General features: G+C 46.7%; 1 protein-coding gene across 1 annotated transcript in view; it reads left to right on the top strand.

Annotated features, from left to right (window-relative positions):
• The window catches only part of MAP3K21 (mitogen-activated protein kinase kinase kinase 21), a 451,782-nt gene that overhangs the window by 204,892 nt on the left and 224,078 nt on the right, over positions 1-22,812 (top strand). Inside the window, exon 5 of the mRNA XM_030198129.1 lies at positions 14,184-14,424. Within this exon, the coding sequence (XP_030053989.1) occupies positions 14,184-14,424 (241 nt within the window). The remainder of the gene's footprint in view (positions 1-14,183; positions 14,425-22,812) is intronic.

Below are 22,812 nucleotides of genomic sequence, written 5' to 3'. Positions count from 1 at the left end.
GTTCTATCAGTATTTCTCATTCTAAATTTGATGATAAACCAGTTTCAGTTCATCCCTTAATTGGATTCATGAAAGGCTTGTTTCATACCAAATTTCCTATTAAACTGCCTCCATTGGCGTGGGATCTGAAAGTTATTCTGACAGCTCTCATGAAACTTCCATTTGAAGTACTTTGTTCCTGTTCTCTGAAATTCCTTAATAGCTTAGTAGTCAGCAAGCTTCAAGTCCTTGTAGCAGATCCTTCTTATACCAGGTTCTACCATAACAGGGTTGTAGTCCAAACCCACCTCAAATTCATTCCTAAAGTGTCATTGGAGTTCCATCCCATCCAATCCATTGTACTACCTTAAGCCACACTGCAATCCTGGAGAAGCAGCACTGTATACCATAGACTGCAAGCATGCTCTAGAGTACTATATAGAACGTACAAAACCTCATCAGAGGTCCTCCCAGCTTTGTGTCCTTCTCTAACAGATTAGGGATAGCAATCACCAAACGTACAATCTTAACTTGGCTTGCTGACTGTATCTCCTACATGTATGCTCAGGCCGGGCTTGACCCTTCATGACCAGGTAACTGCTCACAATGTAAGAGCCATGGCAGCTTCATTAACACCCTTTTTGTTTTTCCATTTCCCCACCAGTCTCACTATCTCTTTAATTGCAGAAACTGATTTTTCTCCGAGGACAAGCGGGCTGCTTGTTCTCACATGTGGGTCGAAGTCTGCGTCGGCCCAGGAATCGGCATTTTGCAAGCAAAATATAAACGAAGTTTTGCCAGTCTTCTGGTGCGCGTGCGCGGACTGATTTCCCGCCCGCCGCGTGAGCATGCCTCCTCAGTTTTCTTTTCTCCACATTGAGGTGCGGTAGTTTTTTTCTGCGCTCCTCTCAGGCCCAGGAAAGAGTCTTCAAGTTTTCGATATTTTCTACTAATTTTTCTTTATTTTATTATTATTGTCATCACAAAAATAAAGTTCCCGTAGTGTACTTTTAGTTTGTCCCCTTTCAAGTTTCCTTTGTTTTTTGTTGTGGCCGCTTTTTAGGCCGCATGGTCGGATTATTCCCTTATTTTTGTGCCCTTTTTATTGTATCAGGCACAATCGCATCTTTTGATTTCTGCGAAGCCGTTTTTCCTTCCATGTCTCAGTACAACCGGACCATCTCAGGTACTAATACCCACGCCTGGTGTATCCAGTGCCTTGGGACCGACCATAGCCCATCCGCTTGCAGTCTGTGTCGTCTTATGAAGAAACGGACCCAAGCGTCTCGAGAATCCCAACGAGAAAAGCTTTTTGGGGCTCTGTCCTGTCCTTCGACATTGACATTGATAATGAGGCCGGTGGCGTCGGGAGTATAGGTAATGACTGCTGAAAGACCAATTCGCTCTGGGAGCAGTGAGACATCGAATGGGTCTCCACCTGCCTCGACGCCTCCTGTTACGCAGGCCCCCGGGACCGACCTTTGTCGGACCTGGCCCCGAGGAGGCGTGAGGATTCCATGTCCTCCTCATCACCAAGGAGTCTCGATGACTGGCGTCGAGCGAAGGCGAAGAAGCACCGTCATCGTTCTCCTTTGACACACGGTGCCGGGAGCTCCAGGGCGTCGAGGGAATCGGCACCCGAGAAGCGTCAGCGCCAAGAGGAGCGCTCCCCCTCTATTCAGGAGGTGCCAATGCGTTGTTCTTCTGGCAGCCTTGAACCTCGACAGATTCTGCCATCTGCTCCTTTACCGACCCCGCAGCCTTGTCTAATGGCAGCTCTCGACGAGCTGGAAGGATTCCTGCACCAGTCGGCTTCAGAGTCAGGGGTGCTTGCGCCTTCCGTACTGTCTGCTGCAGCGGCATCTGGCCCTTCGCCTGTAGTGAGGTCCCTGACCTCGTTGCCGCCTGTGGCATCGGTGTCGGCTGCCACCCAGGTCGACTCCCCTTCGACGTCGGTGGCGGAAGCTTCACTGCAGTCCAGGCGGGTGTCGACTTCTCGACACCGCCATTGAGGACGTCGCTCCTCTGCGTCGAGGCAGGCTCCGTTTCAAACTGCTCTGAGGGATGTCTTGTCCGATACTGAAGATGAGCGTTCATGGGAGGACAAGGAAGAACCCAGGTACTTTCTTCTGACGAGTCCTATGGGATTCCCTCTGATCCTTCCTCTCCACCAGAAAGGAGACTTTCTCCTCTGGAGAGTCTTTCTTTTACCTCCTTTGTCCGGGAAATGGCTGTGGCTATTCCCTTCCCTATGGAGGTTGAGGATGAGCCCAGGGCTGAGATGCTTGAGGTCCTGGATTATCCTTCTCCGCTTAAGAGAGGCTGCAATGGCTCCTTTGCATAATGTACTAAAGGAAGTCCTTATGCGAAACTGGTCGTTCCCTCTGTCTAATCCCATGATCCCGAAAAAAGCTGAATCCCAATATCGGATCCACGGTGAACCTGGTTTGATGAGGTCTGTTACCTAACAATTCGATGGTGGTGGACTCCACCCTCAAAAGAGCCAAGAGCACTAGGGACTATGCTTCGGCGCCCCCAGGCAGAGAATCTAGAATCTTGGACTCTTTTGGGAGGAAGACGTATCAGGCCGCTATGCTCGCTGCCAAGATCCAGACTTACCAGCTCTTCACGAGTGTCCACTTGCGGAACTCGGTGAGGCAACTGTCCAGCTTGGTCAATGCACTCCCTTTGAAGCAGGCCGAGCCTTTTCGCCAGGCGGTCAGACTGCAGAAGGCGTATCGAAAATTCCTGACCAGGGGTACGTTCGACACTTTTGATGTGGCATCCAGGGTCGATGCGTAGACTGTCATGGCTGTGTGTCTCTGACCTGGATCATTCAGTCCAGCAGCGGATGGCAGATGTTTCTTGCCGGGGGATAACCTTTTTGGTGAGAAAGTAGAGGATCTAGTTGACCAAATCAAGAAGCATAATGATGCTATGGATTCTCTCTCACACTGGGCATCTTCTGCTACTACCTCCTCATGTAGGAGGTTTTTTGGAGGGAAGAGGAGTGCTCCCTATTCCTACGCTAGGCATAGGTACACTCCTGCTTCTCGGCAGCCTGCCCAGGTTCTGTTCCAGCGCGCTTGTTCTCATCAACAGCGTGCACCTAAGACCACTGCGGCTCCCCAGCAAAAGCAAGGGATGGACTTTTGACTGGCTCCTGTTCAGCATAGCCTCAGTAAACGTGTCCATACCGGACGACTTGCCGGTTGAAGGGAGGTTAATGTTTTTTCACCACAGGTGGTCTCTTATAACCTCCAACCGGTGGGTTCTTCAAATAGTCCGGATACACCCTTAATCTGGAATCCAAGCCTCCAAATTGCCCACCGGGAGCTCAGTCCTACAGCACCCAGCCCAAGCAGGTACTTGCAGAGGAACTCTCCGCCCTTCTAAAGGCCCAAGCAGTCGAACCCGTTCCACCAGGGGAGGAAGGGCTGGGATTCTATTCCAGGTACTTCCTTGTGCAAAAGAAAACAGGGGGAATGCATCCCATCCTGGACCTAAGGGCCCTGAACAAATTTCTTTTCTGAGAAAAGTTCAGGATGTCTTCCCTGGGCACCCTTCTTTCCATGATCCAGGAGAATGATTGGCTATGCTCTCTGGACTTGAAGGATGCTTACACGCACATCTCGATACTTCCAGCTCACAGGAAGTATCTTCAATTTTGGCTGGGAACCGAGCACTTTGAGTACCATGTACTGCCTTTTGACCTGGCGTCTGCCCCCAGAGTGTTTACAAAATGCGTAGCTGTAGTCGCAGCGTCTCTATGCAGACTAGGAGTTCATGTGTTTCCTTATCTCGACGATTGGCTGGTGAAGAGCACCTCGAAGGAAGGTGCTCTGGATTCCAGGCGAATGACTATTCAGGTGCTGGAGCTACTCGGGTTCATCATAAATTATCCCAAGTCCCATCTCACCCAATCCAAAAATTGGAATTCATTGGAGCTCTGATGAACACTCAGACAGCTCGAGCTTATCTCTCCGAGGCAAGGGCGGACAACCTTCTGTCCCTGGTGTCCATGGTTCAAGCGTTTCAGCAGGTCACGGCTCGGCAGATGTTGAGACTTCTAGGGCACATGGCCTCCACAGTTCATGTAACGCCCATGGCACGTCTACATATGAGATCAGCTCAATGGACCCTAGCTTCCCAGTGGTTTCAAGCCGCGGGGGATCTAGAGGATGTAATCCAACTGTCCACCGACTTTCGGAATTCTCTTCAGTGGTGGATGATTCGATCCAATTTGCCTTTGGGGCGACAATTCCAAGTTCCTCAGCCACAAAAAATGCTGACGGATGCATCTCTCCTGGGGTGGGGAGCTCATGTAGATGGGCTCCACACTCAGGGGGCCAGGTCCTTTCGGGAAATAGGTCTGCAGATCAACCTCCTGGAATTAAGAGCGATCTGGAATGCTCTAAAAGCTTTCAGAGATTGACTGTCCAACCAAATCATTTTAATTCAGATAGGCAATCAGGTTGCCATGTATTACACCAACAAGCAGGGGGGCACCGGATCTCGGCCTCTGTGTCAGGAAGCCGTCCAGATGTGGCTTTGGGCATGCTGTCATGGCATGTTTCTCCAAGCCACTTATCTGGCAGGGGTAAACAACAGTCTGGCCGACAGGTTGAGCAGGATTATGCAACCTCACGAGTGACTGAACATGGGCGTAGTCTGCAAGATCTTCCGAGTGTGGAGCACCCCCTCGGTGGATCTTTTTGCCACTCAGATCAATGACAAGGTCCCTCAGTTCTGTTCCAGGCTTTAGGCCCACAACAGACTAGCGTTGGATGCCTTTCTCCTGCATTGGGGGACAGGCCTTCTGTATGCGTATCCTCCCATACCTCTGGTGGGAAGGACTTTGCTGAAACTCAAGCAAGACTGCGGCGCCATGATCCTAATTGCACCCTTCTGGCAGTGTTAGATTTGGTTCTCTCTTCTTCTGGAGTTGTCCTCAGAGGAACTGTGGAGATTGGAATGTTTTCCAACCCTCATCTCCCAGAAGGAGGGGTTGCTTCTACATCCCAACCTCCAGTCTCTGGCTCTCATGGCCTGGATGTTGCGAGCATAGAATTCGCCCCCTTGGGTCTTTCACAGGGTGTCTCCCGAGTCTTGCTTGCTTCCAGAAAAGATTCCACAAAGGTGTTACTTTTTCAAATGGAGGAGGTTTGCTATCTGGTGTGACAGCAAGGCCCTAGATCCTTTTTCTTGACCTACACAGACCCTGCTTGAATACCTTTTACACTTGTCTGAGGCTGGTCTCAAGACCAACTCTGTAAGAGTTCACCTTATTGTATTAGTGCTTTTCATCGTCGTGTAGAGGGTAAGCCTATCTCTGGACAGCTTTTAGTTGGTCGCTTTATGAGAGGTTTGCTTTTGTCAAAGACCCCTTTCAAACCTCCACCACTGTCATGGGATCTCAACGTCGTCCTCACTCAGCTGATGAAAGCTTCTTTTGAGCCACTGAATTGCTGCCATCTGAAGTAGTTGACCTGGAAGATCATTTTCTTGGTGGCTGTTATTTCAGCTCATAGGGTCAGTGAGCTTCAGGCCTTGGTAGTACATGCACCTTATATCAAGTTTCATCACAACAGAGTAGTCCTCTGCACGCATATACCACTTCTCGCATGGACATTTAATGCCATAGATTACTTGTGAGGAGTCACAGACCATATCTACACTAACTGTGACTCCTCACAAGGAATTTATGGCATTAAATGTCCATGCGAGAAGTGGTATATCGGCCAGACAAAAAGGAAGATCAAACAGAGAATAGGTGAGCACCTGAGCAATTTACGCACCCACAAGAGGGATGCACCACTGGTAACACACTGGGATGAAACAGGACATCAGGAAGTAGACCTACGTTTTGTTTCAATTTTACAACTGTCAGGGTGGCAACATTGTTTCTAGTTTATTAAAGAAGCACAATATATCTTCAAGTGGCAGACCACACACCCGAGGGGACTCAATAAAGCTATTGACTGGTGGGCGATTGCGCAAGCGTAGAATCTCGTTCTCTAGGCGGGAATATAAAAGAATATGCGCATACTCTGGTGTTTTTTTGCCATAGAGGAGTGAGGGGCTGAGGTCTTGCTGATCTTCTCCAGACAGTCTCTGACAAATTTAAGTTAAATATATTTCCTATGTTGAAAGACTTATCAGATGACAGATATAGTAATAAATTAAGAACTCTGGATACAATATGGCTCTTATTTAAATTTGTTATAGGTCACGTTATAAGTTCTCCTGAAGACGCTTTATGCGAAACATGCAGGCATGTTATGATGGATAGGCAATAGTGCACTGGTATAAGCTGCTACATAGCTGAAATACAGGCACTAATCACTGAGCACTATCACATATTATTTTATTTCACCGAGTAACATGATTCATTCACAAGGTTCTGCGTTAGGAGTTACGGACCTAGAAAGGGATCTGGGAGTCATCGTTGATAAGACATTAAAAACGTCTTCCCAGTGTGCTGCCGCGGCTAAGAAAGCGCACAGAATGTTGAGTATTAGGAAAGGGATGGTAAACAAACACGAGGATGTTATAATGCCGTTGTATCGCTCCATGGTGCAGCCGTACCTCGAGTATTGTGTCCAGTTCTAGTCGCCGCATCTCAAAAAAGTTATAAAGGAATTAGAGAAGGGCGATGAAAATGATAAAGGGAATGGAACAACTTCTCTATGAGGAAAGGCTGAGAAGGTTAGGGCTCTTCAGCTTGGAGAAAAGGCGGCTGAGGGGTGATATGATAGAAGTCTACTAGATAATGAGCGGAGTAGAGCGGACAGATGTGAAGCGTTTGTTACACTTTCAAACAACAACAAAACCAGGGGACACAAGATGAAGCTAGAATATGGTAGATTTAAAACAAATAGGAGAAAGTTTTTCTTTACTCAGCGTGTAGTTAGACTCTGGAACTCGTTGCCGGAGCATGTAGTGACAGCAGCTGGTCTTACAGAATTTAAAGGGGGTTTGGACAGATTCCTGAGGGAAAAGTCCATTGAACATTATAAATTTTTTTTTTTTTTTTTTTTTTTTGGGGGGGGGGGGGGGGGGTTGCTGGGATTTGAAGCCTGGATTGGCCACTGTCGGAGACAGGATGCTGGGCTTGATGGACCCTTGGTCTTTTCCCAGTATGGCGGTGCTTATGTACTTATGTACTTATATGATAAATTGATTTCTATATAACTATTAAGTAATAACATTTAACGAGAAACCGAACTTGTTTGTTCCCAGCTGATATTTGAATTAAATTTTAACTGCCAGACCCTCGACCATTCTTCTAACGTTCGGAGATCCCTTCTCATCGTTTCTACTTCCTCCAGGGTATCCACTCTATTGACTATTTTCGTGTCATCCGCAAAAAAGGCACATCATTCCTTCCAACCCTTCAGCAATATCCCCCACAAATATATTAAACAGAATAGGCCCCAGCACTGACCCCTGAGGAATTCCACTGCTCACCTTTCTTTTCTCCTAGCGGATTCCATTTACTACCACCCTCTGCCACATGTCAGTCAACCAGTTTCTTATCTAGTTCTCTACTTTTGGTCCTAAGTTCAACCCTTTCAGCTTATTCATGAGTCTTCTGTGGGGGGCCGTATCAAAGGCTTTGCTGATGTCCAAATAGATTACATCTAGCTCACGTCCTTCATCTAGTTCTTTGGTCACTCAGTCAAAGAAGTCAATAACATTCGTTTGGCTTTGGTAAAGCATGTTGCCTCAGGTCCTGTAACCTATTGGCTTCTAGAAAGGTAACTATCCTTTCTTTCAGCAGCGACTCCATTAAGATTTTTCTTACCACTGACGTGAGACTTACCAGTCTGTAGTTTCCCACTTCTTCCCTGTCTCCACTTTTGTGAAGAGGGACCACATCCACTCGTCTCCAATCCCGCGGAACCTCTCCCATCTCTAAAGATATATTAAATAAATCTTTAAGAGGTCCCGCCAGGACCTCTCTGAGCTCCCTCAGTATCCTGGGATGTATCCCATTCGACCCCTTAGCTTTGTCCACCTTCAGATTCTCAAGCTGTTTATAAACTTTCTTCCATAAACGGCGCAGTATCCACTCCATAGTAACATAGTAGATGACGGCAGAAAAAGACCTGCACGGTCCATCCAGTCTGCCCAACAAGGTAACTCATATTTGCTGCTTTTTGTGTATACCCTACTTTGATTTGTACCTGTGCTCTTCAGGGCACAGACCGTATAAGTCTGCCCAGCACTATCCCCGCCTTCCAACCACCAGCCCCGCCTCCCAATCTTGACTAAGCTCCTGCGGATCCATTCCTTCGGCACAGGATTCCCTTATGCTTATCCCACGCATGTTTGAATTCCGTTACCGTTTTCATTTCCACCACCTCCCGCGGGAGGGCATTCCAAGCATCCACTACTCTCTCCGTGAAAAAATATTTCCTGACATTTTTCTTGAGTCTGCCCCCCTTCAATCTCATTTCATGTCCTCTCGTTCTACCATCTTCCCATCTCCGGAAAAGGGTCGTTTGTGGATTAATACCTTTCAAATATTTGAACGTCTGTATCATATCACCCCTGTTACTCCTTTCCTCCAGAGTATACATGTTTAGTTCAGCAAGTCTCTCCTCATACGTCTTGTAACGCAAATCTCATACCATTCTCGTAGCTTTTCTTTGCACTGCTTCAATTCTTTTTACATCCTTAACAAGATACGGCCTCCAAAACTGAACACAATACTCCAGGTTGGCCTCACCAACGACTTATACAGGGGCATCAACACCCCCTTTCTTCTGCTGGTCACACCTCTCTCTATACAGCCTAACAACCTTCTAGCTACGGCCACCGCCTTGTCACACTGTTTCGTCGCCGTCAAATCCTCAGATACTATCACCCCAAGATCCCTCTCTCCGCCCGTACCTATCAGACTCTCCCTGCCTAACACATACGTCTCCCGTGGATTTCTATTTCCTAAGTGCATCACTTTGCATTTCTTCGCATTGAATTTTAATTGCCAAACCTTAGACCATTCTTCTAGCTTCCTCAGATCCTTTTTCATGTTTTCCACTCCCTCCCGGGTGTCCACTGTGTTACAGATCTTAGTATCATCCGCAAATAGGCAAACTTTACCTTCTAACCCTTCGGCAATGTCACTCACAAATATATTGAACAGAATCGGCCCCAGCACCGATCCCTGAGGCACTCCACTACTCACCTTTCCCTCCTCCGAGCGAATTCCATTCACCACCACCCTCTGTCGTCTGTCCGTCAACCAGTTCCTAATCCAGTTCACCACTTCAGGTCCTATCTTCAGCCCCTCCAGTTTATTTAAGAGCCTCCTGTGGGGAACCGTGTCAAAATCTTTGCTGAAATCTAAGTAGATTACGTCCATAGCTCGTCCCTGATTCAATTCTCCTGTCACCCAATCAAAGAACTCAATGAGATTCGTTTGGTACGATTTCCCTTTGGTAAAACCATGTTGTCTCGGATCTTGCAACTTATTGGCTTCCAGGAAATTCACTATCCTTTCCTTCAGCATCGCTTCCATTACTTTTCCAATAACCGAAGTGAGGCTTACCGGCCTGTAGTTTCCAGCTTCTTCCCTATCACCACTTTTGTGAAGAGGGACCACCTCTGCCGTTTTCCAATCCCTTGGAACCTTTCCCGTCTGCAAGGATATATTAAACAAATCTTTAAGAGGACCCGCCAAAACCTCTCTGAGCTCCCTCAATATCCTGGGGTGGATCCCATCCGGTCCCATGGCTTTGTCCACCTTTAGCTTTTCAAGTTGTTCATACACACTTTCTTCCGTGAACGGTGCTCTATCCACTTCATTCTCAATTGTACTATTTCCAGTCCATCTTGGTCCTTCTCCAGGATTTTCCTCTGTGAAAACAGAACAAAAGTATCTATTTAGCAAATTTGCTTTTTCTTCATCATTTTCCACATAGCGGTTCGCAGTATCTTTTAGTCTCACAATTCCCTTTTTAGTCATTCTCCTTTCCCAGACGTTCCTTCGGCAGCCAACCGTGGTCCTTCTCCAGGAATTTCCTCCGTGAACACCGAAGAGAAATAATTGTTTAGCACGTTTTCTTTTTCTTCATCATTCTCCACATAGCCATTCTCATTATCTTTCAGTCTCGCAATTCCATTCTTATCTCTTCTTCTTTCTCCAATATATCTGAAAAAGGTCTTGTCACCTCTCTTTACATCTTTAGCCACTTTTTCTTCCACTCACACTTTTGCTAGTCGTATTTCCCTCTTCGCTTCTTTGAGTTTAATACAGTAATCTTTTCCGTGATCCTCTCATTGCGTTCTTTTGTATTTCTTGAACAAAGCCTCTTTTGCTCTTATTTTTTCAGCTACTTGTTTGGAGAGCCATATAGGCTTCCTGCTTCTCTTGTTTTTGTTTACTTTCCTCACAAAAAATCAGTCGCCATATTTATAGCAGCCTTTAGCTTTGACCACTGTTTTTCCCACATCTCCTGCGCCTTCCCACGCCAACAGCTCCTTCAGGTATTCCCCCATTTTATCAAAATCAGTATGTCTGAAATCCAGTTCTTTGAGTTTTGTGCATCTGCAATCCGCCTTCGCCCTTATATCAAACAATACGGTGTGATGATCACTATTACATAGGTGGGCACCCACATGGATATTGGAAACACTACCCCCATTCATGAGCACTAGATCTAGCATCGACCTTTCCCTCATAGGTTCTGTCATCATTTGTCTGAGCAAGGCACTTTGACAGGCATCCACAATCTCCCTACTTCTTTCCGATTCCGCAGACGGGACATTCCAATCCACGTCAAACAAATTGAAATCTCCCAACAGTAGCACCTACCCTTTCACACCAATCTTTTGAATATCTTCTATCAGATCCTTGTCTAACTTCTCGTTTGCGCAGGAGGTCTGTAGATAACCCCTGTGTGGATACAGGTTACGTCTTGTATTTTCAGGACGATCCATAAAGCTTCTTCCTTTCCCCAGGTTCCCCGTTTTTCAGCCGCTCTGATATTGTCTCTCACATACAGAGCCACTCTTCCACCTCTTCGGCCCTCTCTATCCTTCCTAAAATGATTATAGCCCGGTACGGTCACATACCATTCATGGGAATCGTTGAAACACATCTCCGTAATAGCAACAATATCCAAGTTTGCTTCAAACATCAGGACTTGCTTGAACCTTTTTACTTAGCCTATGAGCATTTGTGCACATAGCTTTCCATGTGCTTAGTGAGTTCAGGTGATTTACTATATTTACATGACCTTTCCCTCTGCCATCATGTTTATTCTGGAATGACTTTCTGAAATCCTTTTTCCTTTTGTCACCCCCACCCTCTAGTTTAAATGTCTAGAAACATATTGTTTGAATTTCTCCCCAAGGATCCTTTTTCTCATCACAGAAAGATGTAGCCCATCATTACAGTACAGCCTGTTATTTTTCCACGCATTACCCCATTCTCCTATGTATCTAAAACCTTTTTTACACCAAGACTCAAGCCACTTATTGAATTCCTCTGTTTTGCGCAGTCTTTCCCCTCTACCACATAGGAATTACTTCAGAAAAAGCCAAAGTGCGAACTAAAGAATTTATTCCCTCCCCAAGCTTCTGGAATGCTCGCTGCTGTGAACTTGCTATTGTTGGCCAGGTCATTTGTCTCTAGGTGAATTACAACATCAGCATTTGAAGCCTTCAGTTGCTGAATTTCCCCCCTGCTCCATTTGCTGCTTCTGGTTTGCTCACCGAACTGTTCTGCCATCCAGCTCTGTCAGTACCATCAGGTAGAAGTTCTTTTCCAGCGGGCTCTACTGCTTTGTTCACTCTAAGCCCAGACCTGTGGTCCAACATCTCTCCCTCTACTCCCCCCCCCCCCAACACCCATGATTCAGTTTTCCCCCCACCCCTCCCCAAATTCCCATTGCTCCAGTTTACCTTCATTCTTGTCTTTTACTTTTAGAAGTCACTGGGAGTGGCAGAAATTCAGATACGTATTAGATGACTGCAGAAAAAGACCTGCACGGTCCATCCAGTCTGCCCAACAAGATAAACTCATGTGCTACTTTTTGTGTATACCTTACCTTGATTTGTACCTGTCTTTTTCAGGGCACAGACCGTATAAGTCTGCCCAGCACTATCCCTGCCTCCCAATCATCAACCCGCCTCCCACCACTGGCTCTGCCACCTAATCTCGGCTAAGCTGAGGATCCATTCCTTCTGAACAGGATTCCTTTATGTTTATCCCACGCATGTTTGAATTCCGTTACCGTTTTCATCTCCACCACCTCCCGCGGGAGGGCATTCCAAGCATCCACTACTCTCCGTGAAAAGTTACTTCCTGACATTTTTCTTGAGTCTACCCTCCTTCAAGCTAGTATCTTGATACACTACCTGTGGCTAGCCCCAGTGTCTTCCCTCTGATGCATCCTGCTCTGCTATAAACAGGAATTTGCATCAGAGGGAAGGGTCTGGGGCTGCGGTGACCTCTAAAAGTAAATACAGTGTGTCAAGGTATATGGGGGGGGGGGGGGGGGGAGGGTTGAGAGAGAGGGAAGATGCTGGGAAAAGTGCAGTAGAAGCAGAAATATCGCCCATTTGTGTACCTGATTTGCCTTTCTTCAGAGAATACTTGTTACAGGTGAGCAACTTTGCTCTCTTCATAGAAGTGCAACTGGAATTTTCAAGCATATCCTATATAATAATTCTCACCTCCAACGTTCTGTGGGTCTTGCTGCCTGTGTTTGTGACTTCTTCGGAGGTTCCGTAGCACAGGCTGACGTCACCGTAGCCATTATGATGACATCAGAACCCGCGAAAAAAAAGAGAACAAAACACCTGCATGCCTCACAGCTCATTCCCCCACCCCCCCCCCAAAAAAAAAAACTGGCTCTCGCATGTTTGAACCACCATACAGCTTGACAGCAAAAGAAAAAAAAAAGTAGCTCGAGCCTGCCTGACGCCACTGATGCGCTCAACAGCTGCCCTCCCGACTTACCGCAGTGGCTCAAGCCTGCCTGCCTGCCTCGCGAATTAGCCGCCCTCCCGGTTAATGAGTGATGAGACGCAAGAGCGAAAGACAACAGAGAATAAATGACGAAACGATCGAGAGCCACGCTGCAAGAGCCACGCTGCAAAAACAATCTCCACACATACCAGCGAGAGGAAAAAAAAGGTCCTGCACGCAGCTGTGCTGCCATAAAAATGTTAGCGAGGAACCCCCCCCCCGTGCCGCACACACGCACACATTAAAGTGATAGAAGGTACAGCTTATTTAAAAAAAGAAAACTTTAAAAGATACTCACTCTCAATGTCCGTATATGATATTGTGTCTTTGAAAGTGTTGGAGAAGGTACAGTTTAAAAAAAAAAAAAAAGAAAGAGGACAAATGCAGGACCTGAAAGGATGGACACACTCTCTCTCTCATACTGAGTATCTACCTGTGTCATACATACTGTGTCACGTCCCCTCCCTCCCTCCCAGTTTCAGGCCCCCTCCCTCTGATTTTTAAAAGTCATCTTCACTTAACAAGTCAGGGTTACGGCGCATGGCAGCAGCGGTAAAACGCATGCAGGCTCGGCCCTTCTCTCTCTCTCAGCTGTGGCCCCGCCCTTGCAGAAACAGGAAATGAGGGGGGGGGGGCCACAGCTGAGAGAGAGTGTAACGGAAAGTGAGTGCAGGGCGGAAATTGTGTGTGGGCTAGGATCGGTCGGTGTAGGGCGGACCGGGAGTGTCGGAGGTATAGCGACAGGGTAGTTGAGGACGTCCAAAATTTGGACGTTTCTGTGATGGGGCAGTAGAGGATGTCTAAATTTTGGACGTTTCTGCAATGGGCAGTTAAGGACATCCAAAATTGGATGTTTCTATGAGGAAGACGTCTTTCTCATAGAAACATCCAATTTTGGATGTCCTTAACTGCCCATTGCAGAAACGTCCAAAATTTGGATGTCCTCAATAAACTCGGAGGGAAGGATGGACCGATGGACCCTGGAACTCGGAGGGAGGGAGGGGGGACGACGACCTTGGAACTTGGAGGGATGAGGGAGGACGACCCTGGCACACACTCACTCACACACACTCTCTCAAACATACACACTCCGAGGAAAACCTTGCTAGCGCTCGTTTCATTTCTTCCAGAAACGGGCCTTTTTTCCTAGTAATCAATAACAGTACATTTATAAAATTAATTTTACTATGATCAGCATATGATGCAACATTTTCTTTTTCAGGAGCTACGATCACGAGAAGATGAGCTGACCCGAGCCGCTCTTCAGCAAAAATCTCAGGAAGAATTACTTAAGCGGCGTGAGCAGCAGCTGGCAGAACGCGAGATTGATGTCCTGGAGCGAGAATTAAACATCATTATATTCCAGTTAAACCAAGAGAAGCCCAAAGTGAAGAAGAGAAAGGGAAAATTTAAAAGGAGCCGGCTAAAGCACAAGGATGCAAATAGAATTAGTTTGCCTTCAGGTTGGAGCTTATCATTCATAATCCTTCTCTGTTGCAGATATGTGTCTTTCATAAAGGTCTAAGAAATAACAATCAGATTCACTGAATGCATTAAGTTCTATTTTTGGTTTTGTTGTAAATGTAGACAGATGATCGTGGCCGTTTGGATACCTTTCCCAAATTTTATGTGAATTGCTTTAAAAGGTCTTGAAATTGAATTCTCTGTTTAAAGATACACATATGAACAGGTTATGAATGTTGTCTACTGCAGACTTTCAGAAGCAATATCTGTTCCTAATATATTCTTGCCGACAATTTTGATGTGGCTTAACTTTCATACACACATTTCAACTGTAGCATCTTTTGGATGAAGTATGTTTTCACTGAATAGAAAATTTTAGTTTCATTGCACCAAAGATCTTTCAATATTTACACAAAAGTCTTAAATGTATCTTGATTATAGACTTAGTAATAGGCCTCCAGTCTATCCAATTATTCCTACCAGACATATTTTAGCTGCCAGCCAGAATGATATTGTGTAGGATAATTCTGCTTGGCCATGACTATATTTGTACTTCATTTCTTTAGTAGATAAGATCCTCTATTTAGTAGGTATCTACATTCATTTGAAATGATGTGGAAAATGTCAATATTTCCCATGTTTTCATTTTGTTTTTAATCTGAAATGATGAGAAATGAAAATTTTGGGGGTTTTCCTGTATTGGGGAGAGAGCATACTTTTTTGTGAGTTTGCACACTATTTACAGTATGGCCTCCAAAACAAACAAAATTAAAAAGAAAATTCCTTGTCATCAGCAGCAGATGAATCCATTAACTGATGGGTTGTATCTGCTTACCAGCAGGTGGAGATAGAGAACATTGAAGAACCACAGTGACCCTTGGACGGGCTAGCCCCTTCAGTATTTCTCTATCTCCCAGCAGGTGTTGGCGTAGCTTGATCAGCTCCTGGATTTCTGCCTGGGGTGGCTCCTGTGCTTTGCCAGTTGAGCAGGGGTGTTGTGGCTGGTGGTGCCCACTTTGAAGGCATATAGGTTCGCCCTTTCCCTGCCTTACCCATTCCCCCCACCTCCCGGTCCCTCTGTTGCTGCCTGCCTCCAACTTTCCTCACAGTGTAAAAAAAAAAAAAAAGTGCTCTTTTACTGCGTGGCTGTTCTGAGGCTTTCCCTAGAGATTCTGGTTCAGTGCAGCTTGACCAGAGCTCGTTGACTCGGTCTTCTGAGGTGAGAGTGGTGTCTAGCTCCTCTGGGGAGGTGCCCACAGACAGCGTTCCGAACGGGGTAAGTTTTGGTGCGAAGCCGCCATTTTATTGCTATATTTCCGTCCAGTCAGGCGATGGCTGCTGAAGGAGAAGCGCTGCTCCCACTGTGGTACATGCTCCTTAGACACTCGAGCTAGCACGAGCATGGCAAACGGTGATTCTTCCTGCTCGATGGAGCTGGCAGTGGGCGCCATTTTGGAAGCGCCGCATGACTCGACCCCTGCGGTGGCAGAGGAGTCTGAGTGCAGGGGGACACCTCGTTTCAAGGCTGCTAGAGGAGCTCCAACCTCCGTTTCTCCTAATTCAGGGACAGAGGGTCAGGGTGAGTGTTTCTCCCCTGAGTTTGTACTGCTGATGCATAAGGCCTTCATGCTGAAAAGAGCTCTGCCGCAGGTGTCTGACACTGCGTTGCCTCCTGGCTTCCCTCCGGGTGTTGATGCCCCGGGGATGACTTCAGAGGTTATTTCCTCCCCCGAGCGTTGGAAACACGCTAAACATAGACTGGTAAATTCCCCCCTCTGAAAGTGGCGCATATCCCAGCAAAGGCTGGTGAGGTTACCCTTTCAGGGGCCTCCTGTTATTTGTAGAGGAATTGGAGAAGATTGTGAAAGACCTGGGGGACTCTAAACCCTAGCGGTTACCTGAGGATAGGCCGAGGCCTTCTTCCAAGGGTTCTGTGTTTCCCTCCTCTTCCACACCTCGCTTCCGTGAAGCTCGCAGGTATCGCCCGGGGCGCTCTGCTGGGTTTTCTCAACGTGCCTGTTTTCAGCAGAGGAACTCCTTTCACTCGGACAAACGTTCCGCAGGGGCCGGGTTAAGGCCAGGACTTCAGGGGTGTCCTCCACAATGATGGGACGCTGGTCCACTCCTCCATTCTTGCAATAGAAGGACGTCTTTCCCTCTTTCTAAAAAGAGGAGTGGACCAAGATTACCTTGGATCAGTGGGTCCTGGACCTGATCAGAGAAGGTTACCACCTGGAATTCTGTGCCTCGGAGAGAGACGTGTTTGTGGAGTCCCGATGCGGCACTGCCGTAAAACCGGTGGCGGTAGACGAGACCTTACAAGTCTTGCTGCACCTCGGAGCGGTGATCCCGGTGCCTCCCACCAAACGTGGCTGCGGCCGCTATTCCATTTATTTTGTCGTGCCTCGAAAAGGCGGGTCTTTCAGACCGATCCTTGACTTACGAAGAGTCAACGAGGCCTTCAGTGTACGGCATTTTTGCATGGAAACCCTGTACTCCGTCATTGCGACGGTACTGCCAGGAGAGTTTCTCACGTCTCTGGACCTAAAAGAAGCATATTTGCTCATTCCTATCTGGCCTCCACACCAGCGGTTCTTCCGCTTTGCGGTGTTAAAACATTTCCAGTTTCAGGCCTTGCCTTTCAGCCTAGCCACAGCTCCCCGTACCTTTTCCAAGGTAATGGTGCTTGTAGCTGCCTGTCTCAGGCGAGAGGGTATCAGAGTTCACCCTTATCTCGACTGGCTCATCAGAGCGGATTTGGCAACCGAGAGTCGTCTTGCCACAGGCAGAGTGGTTACAGTCCTGCAGGTGCTAGGCTGGGTGGTCAATATACCCAAAGTCACCTTACCCCCCGCTCAGTCTCTCGAGTATTTGGGGGTCCGGTTCAACACGACTTTGGGGTTTGTCTTTCTCCCCGACCAAAGGCGGGGCAAGCTTCAGAATCAGGTCTGGCTGCTCCTGCGGATGCCTCGCCTGCGAACTTGGGACTTTGTCCAGCTGCTGGGGTCGATGACGGCCACCTTGGAGGTGGTTCCTTGGGCAAGAGCGCATATGAAGTCTTTGCAGATTGCCCTGCTTCAACAATGGTCTCAAATGTCCCAGGAATATCAACGCAGACTAATGTTGCTTCCTGCGACCCGGGCTCTCCGACAGGATGCTGCGCCAAGGAATGCCTCTTGCGCTTCCTTCTTGGTGCCTGGTGATAAGAGATGCCAGCCTTTTGGGCTGGGGAGCGCATTGCCGGGATAGCTATGCTCAAGGTCTGTGGACACCCATGAAAGCTTGGGCCATATTCCAGGCTCTTATGGCCTTTCAAAAGACTTTGAAGGGGCTTGCTGTCCGGGTCATGTCAGACAACACGACAGTGGTGGCATACATAAATCGTCAGGGAGGCACTCAGTGCAGGGCCCTGGCCGCGGAGGCCTCTCAGATTTGCCACTGGGCTGAACTACACCTGCAGCTTCTGTCCGCAGCTCACATAGCAGGTCAGAGCAGCGTGCAAGCCGATTTTCTCAGCAGGTATCAAATCAACCTAGCGGAATGGGAACTGGCAGAAGGTTTTTCTTCAGATTTGTGCCAAATGGGGGACTACCGGATTGGATCTAATGGCGTCAAATGCAAACGCCAAAGTACCTCGCTTTTTCAGCAGAAGGAGAGATCATCACTCGGCGGGGTTGGATGCTCTGGCTCAACCCTGGCCCTCGGGCCTCCTGTATGTGTTCCCTCCTTGGCCTTTGATAGGGCGAGTCCTACTGCGGATTCGACAGCACCAAGGTCTGGTGATTCTCATCGCTCCAGATTGGCCAAGGTGTCTGTGGTATGCGGATCTCCGCCGGATGCTGGTGGACGCTCCTGTTCATTTGCCCCTGGTGCCGAACCTGTTGGTTCCGGGTCCGGTGTCTGTGGAGGATCCCTGCCGATTTGATCTTGGGTGTTGAGAGGGCGCAATTGAGAGACACAAGGGCTACTCTAACAAGGTCATCTCCACTCTCTTGCAGGCCCGCAAGCGGTCCATCTCCTCAGCTTATGCTTGGATCTGGCACAAGTTTGAGGCGTGGGGTGTTTCAAAGGCGATCACACCCACGCGGGCTTCAGTCTCGACAGTGCTGGGCTTTTTGCAGGAGGGCTTACAGAAAGGCCTGGCTTACAATTCCCTGCGGGTGCAAGTGGCAGCATTATCATGCTGTTGAGGGAAAGTCGCTGGCTTGTCCCTTGCTGCTCATCCGGACATTGCCCGATTTCTCGGAGGGGTGCTTCAGCTCCGTCCTCCTGTCTGGTTGTCCTGTCCGGTCTGGAACCTGGGGCTGGTGTTGAAGGCTCTCCAGTGTTTGCCCTTCGAGCTGCTTAAGCGAGCTTCAGAGAAGGATGTGACTCTCAAGACAGTGTTTTTGGTGGCCATTACATCGGCTAGACGCATGTCTGAGCTGCAGGCGCTGTCCTGTCGGGACCCTTTTCTGCAATTCTCGGAGTCCGGAGTAACGGTACGTACAGTGCCTTCCTTCCTGCCTAAAGTGGTTTCAGCGTTTCACCTGAACCAGCCCATTTTTCTTCCTTCCTTTTTCTAGGGAAGAGTTCCCGTACTCCTTTGGGCAGTTACATCTTTTGGATGTCCGCAGAGCGCTGTTGCAGTATCTACAGAAGTCAAATGACTTCAGGACTTCTGCTCGCCTTTTTGTCTTGTTGTCAGGTCCTTGGCGTCTAAGGCCACTATAGCCCGTTTGCTCAAGGAAGTCATTCTTTCTGTGTATCTGCTTTCAGGTCAGTCTCCGCCTGAAGTGTTTAAGGTGCATTCCACGAGAGCAATTTCCTCCTCATGGGCTGAAACGGGTGCACTCTCTCTTCAAGAGATCTGTAGTGCAGCTACTTGGGCTTCTCAGCTCTCATTTGTCCGGCATTACAAGCTGGATGTTGCAGCGAAGCAGGACGCTATTTTTGCAGCACAAGTGCTTGCTCGCGATGTGGCCTGTTCCCACCCTATTTAGGGGAGTGCTTTTGTACATCCCATCAGTTAATGGATTCATCTGCTGCTGATGACAAGGAAGGGAAAATTAGGTTCTTACCTTGGTAATTTTCTTTCCTTTAGTCACAGCAGATGAATCTATGATCTCTCCTGTCTGACTTTTTGTTTTTTGTTCAGATCTTTCATGCAGATATAAATCTCATTGGGAGAAGTTGGAAACCAGTTCTCAGAATTTCTACATGATGTTCTACTACAGGAGGTTGAGATCGTCCCTTCTTTGTATGGTTATTGCTCCGGTTCTGGGGTGTTTGTTCGCTGTGAGGAAAGTTTGTTATTATACCTTTATGGTTCACTCTGCTTTGGAAATCTCAAATACTGAAGGCAGTTGGGGGCTAGCCGTCCAAGGGTCACTGTGGTTTTTCAGTGTTCTCTATCTCCACCTGCTGGTAGGCGGATACAACCCATCAGTTAATGGATTCATCTGCTGTGACTAAAGGAAAGAAAATTACCAAGGTAAGAACCTAATTTTCCCTTCTTTAAATGACATAGGAAACTAAACAAGACAAAATTTTGGGAGTTGGCACACCTCTGTTCTTCATTTCACATCCAGCACCCCCATTCATGCTTAACCACAAATCTAAAATACGATACAAATGTTTACCCCTCAAAGACACAAGTATTTTGGCCATATGCTGAGCCGTGGTGGAGTCAGAAGAGATCCCAAGTTAATGCTGTGCTTATTTATATTAACTGAATCATAGATACTCTTATTTATTAAATATCTTGAAATACTTGATTACAATTTGAAAGCTTAAAATTCATTACTTCAAAATTGTAAAAATGTAACAGGTTCTGGCTGGGTGTAGAGATTGCTTTCTAGTGGGGAAACTTTGGAACTGGTGATTACAGAGCCTTGATAAAGGCTGGTAAATCTGAATACCAGCACAGAAAGTACCTTTAGAGGCTTCTCTGAAGATAAGGAAACTGGAACCCTTGGGAGTCGGGCTCAAGGCTAGGAAGCCTTTTGGAGCAGCTCAGGGCAGGAGAAGGAGCAGCAGCCCTTGGGAACAGGTGCAGCTCAGGGCAGAAGAAAATGGCCTGCAGAGTGCACTATCAGTACCTAGCGCTGAGAGGAGCAGAGGTAGCCCTCTAATAGGGAACCGTGGAATTGGTAGTTACACAGAGCCCTGTTAAGGGCTGGTAATCCTGAACCTCAGCAGGGAGAAACCCCCAGAGGTTCCTCTTGAAGAGGACCAGCGAGGGAGAGGGACCCAGTGAGGGAGTGGGACCCAGTGAGGGGGAAAGCCTCATGGGTTCAATCGACATTAGAGGCCCAACGATGGAGAAGGCCTTGGGGTGCAATTGACACAAGAGGCCCAGTGAGGGAGAAGGCCTCGGGGGATGCAATACACTAGGGGCCCAGAGAGGAAGGACAGCACTTGGGAGGACAGCAGGTTCTCGGAGCCCTGGGGGTTCCAGGACACAGCAGCAGAGCCAGGCACAACAGACCTGAAAAGAGGACCAGCGAGGGAGAGGGGCCCAGTGAGGGAGAAAGCCTCCAGGGTGCAGTTGGCACTAGGGGCACAGCGAGGGAAAAGACCACCAGCCCAAGAAGCCTTCAGCAGGATGGGGGGTGATAATTTATCTCATAAGAATTATCCAAGGCTTGTTTCTTGATTGATGTCTCCTTCAGTTTGCCAGCAATACACACTATCTCTAGTGTTAGAGACTGATCTTCTGGCACTGAGGCTGTGCTGTGGTACAAGTGTGTCATCTGATTGGAGCGTGGGAGTAAGTTCCATTTGGTACTGTTTCAGCTTGTACTGAATGTGGGAGCAAACTCCGCCACCAGCACTGATGTCAGATGCTGTGGGAACGTTAATGTGGTGCCCAGTGGCGCACTGTAAGGCTCATGCTGAACATGTGCGCCTAAGCCACTTTGAGCCCGCAAAAAGGTGGGAAAATGTGGGATACAAATGCAATAAATAATAATAATAAGCGAGCAGCGCCTGGCATGATGGTTGTGCAAGTTAGTTTGTCAGCTGGTTTCTGACTTTATTTGTTGAATTTGTGATTTTATTTGCAATAAAAAATGAATATTGTTTTTATGTTTTTTTTTACTGGTTATTTTTATTTGCCTGTTTCATAATTTTCACTATGAGGTGGATATTTTGTTTATTTTTAGTGGGACTATGTGAGTTGGTGGGTTATGGTGATACTTTTAATCACCTTATTCCAGTTTTATGTTCTACAAATCAAAAAGGAATAGGAAAAATGGTGAAGTTTCTGGTTCTTGGTTAATAGATTATTCTGACTGTTCTAGATAATAGACCAAGAAAGATTAGGTCTAAGATAAATCAGAGACATTTATCTAATTTATCTTCTGTTTCTGGTTATCATGAGATTCAACTTGGGTCACCACAGATACCAGTACCTTGTATGTATGCTAATGTTAGGTTAGTAGCAAGCTATTATTACTTCATGATTTGATTGAATTGGATTATTTTGGTTTTGTTTTTCTGGTTGAGATGTGGCTAAATAAACAAAATTGTCCTGAACTGGCCCACATATGTCCATCTGGATTTAGTGTTCTTCATTCCCCTAGGTTGGGTAAACGGGGTGAAGAGTTAGCTGTATTAATATTGTTTTTTTTTTAAATCTGACTTTGATTTTGACATCACTTCTAGTTTAGAATATATGTTTTGTAAATTTCAGGACGATTATATCATGCTTTTTAGAAACCACCTGGTTCAAACAAAGCTATATGTACTTCTAATCTTGTGTTTTTCTCAATTTTCAAGGTTAAATATCTGAATCTCCCACTTGAATTAGAGAGTAATTCTAGGGTTAATTGTTTAAAAATTTTTTTAACATCTTCTGATCTAATACTTAGTCATATGACTATTAAACATGAAAAAGGTCATGCTCTCGATATGGTTACTGCTTATCCTTCATCTCTACTTTCTGATAAATGTTCTGCAATACCATTGTCTGATCATTTCTTAGCTCAATTTAATTTAATTTTATTATCTGTATGACTTCTATTAGTACTAAGAAGGATAGACATTATAAAAACTAGGGGAAAATTGATGCAGTTCGTTTTTGGAACTTAGTTTCTGATAGGATTTGTACACAACAATATGATCCTTTAGTAGTGAATGCTGAGTGGGATTTAATTAATAATTAAATAGCTCCTGAGAAATTTCAGACTGTTAGGTCCACCAGACCTAATCCTTGGTATATAAAATTTTTAAAAAGCCTTGTAGCTGTCTTGAAAGAATTTGGAGGAAAAATAATGATTTATCTTAGTTTAGATGGAAAGAAGCTTTAAGATCTTAAAAATCTTATTGTGCTGTGGGGAAAAAGGAACATTATTCTACAATAATTGGTACTGAATTCGCGAATGATCTTTCTCCTCCTAGTCTTG

The sequence above is a fragment of the Microcaecilia unicolor genome, chromosome 3 (assembly GCF_901765095.1).
Source record: "Microcaecilia unicolor chromosome 3, aMicUni1.1, whole genome shotgun sequence".
Lineage (NCBI taxonomy): Eukaryota > Metazoa > Chordata > Amphibia > Gymnophiona > Siphonopidae > Microcaecilia > Microcaecilia unicolor.
Note: the sequence above shows the minus strand (reverse complement) of the source record. Positions and strands in the feature narration are given on the sequence as shown.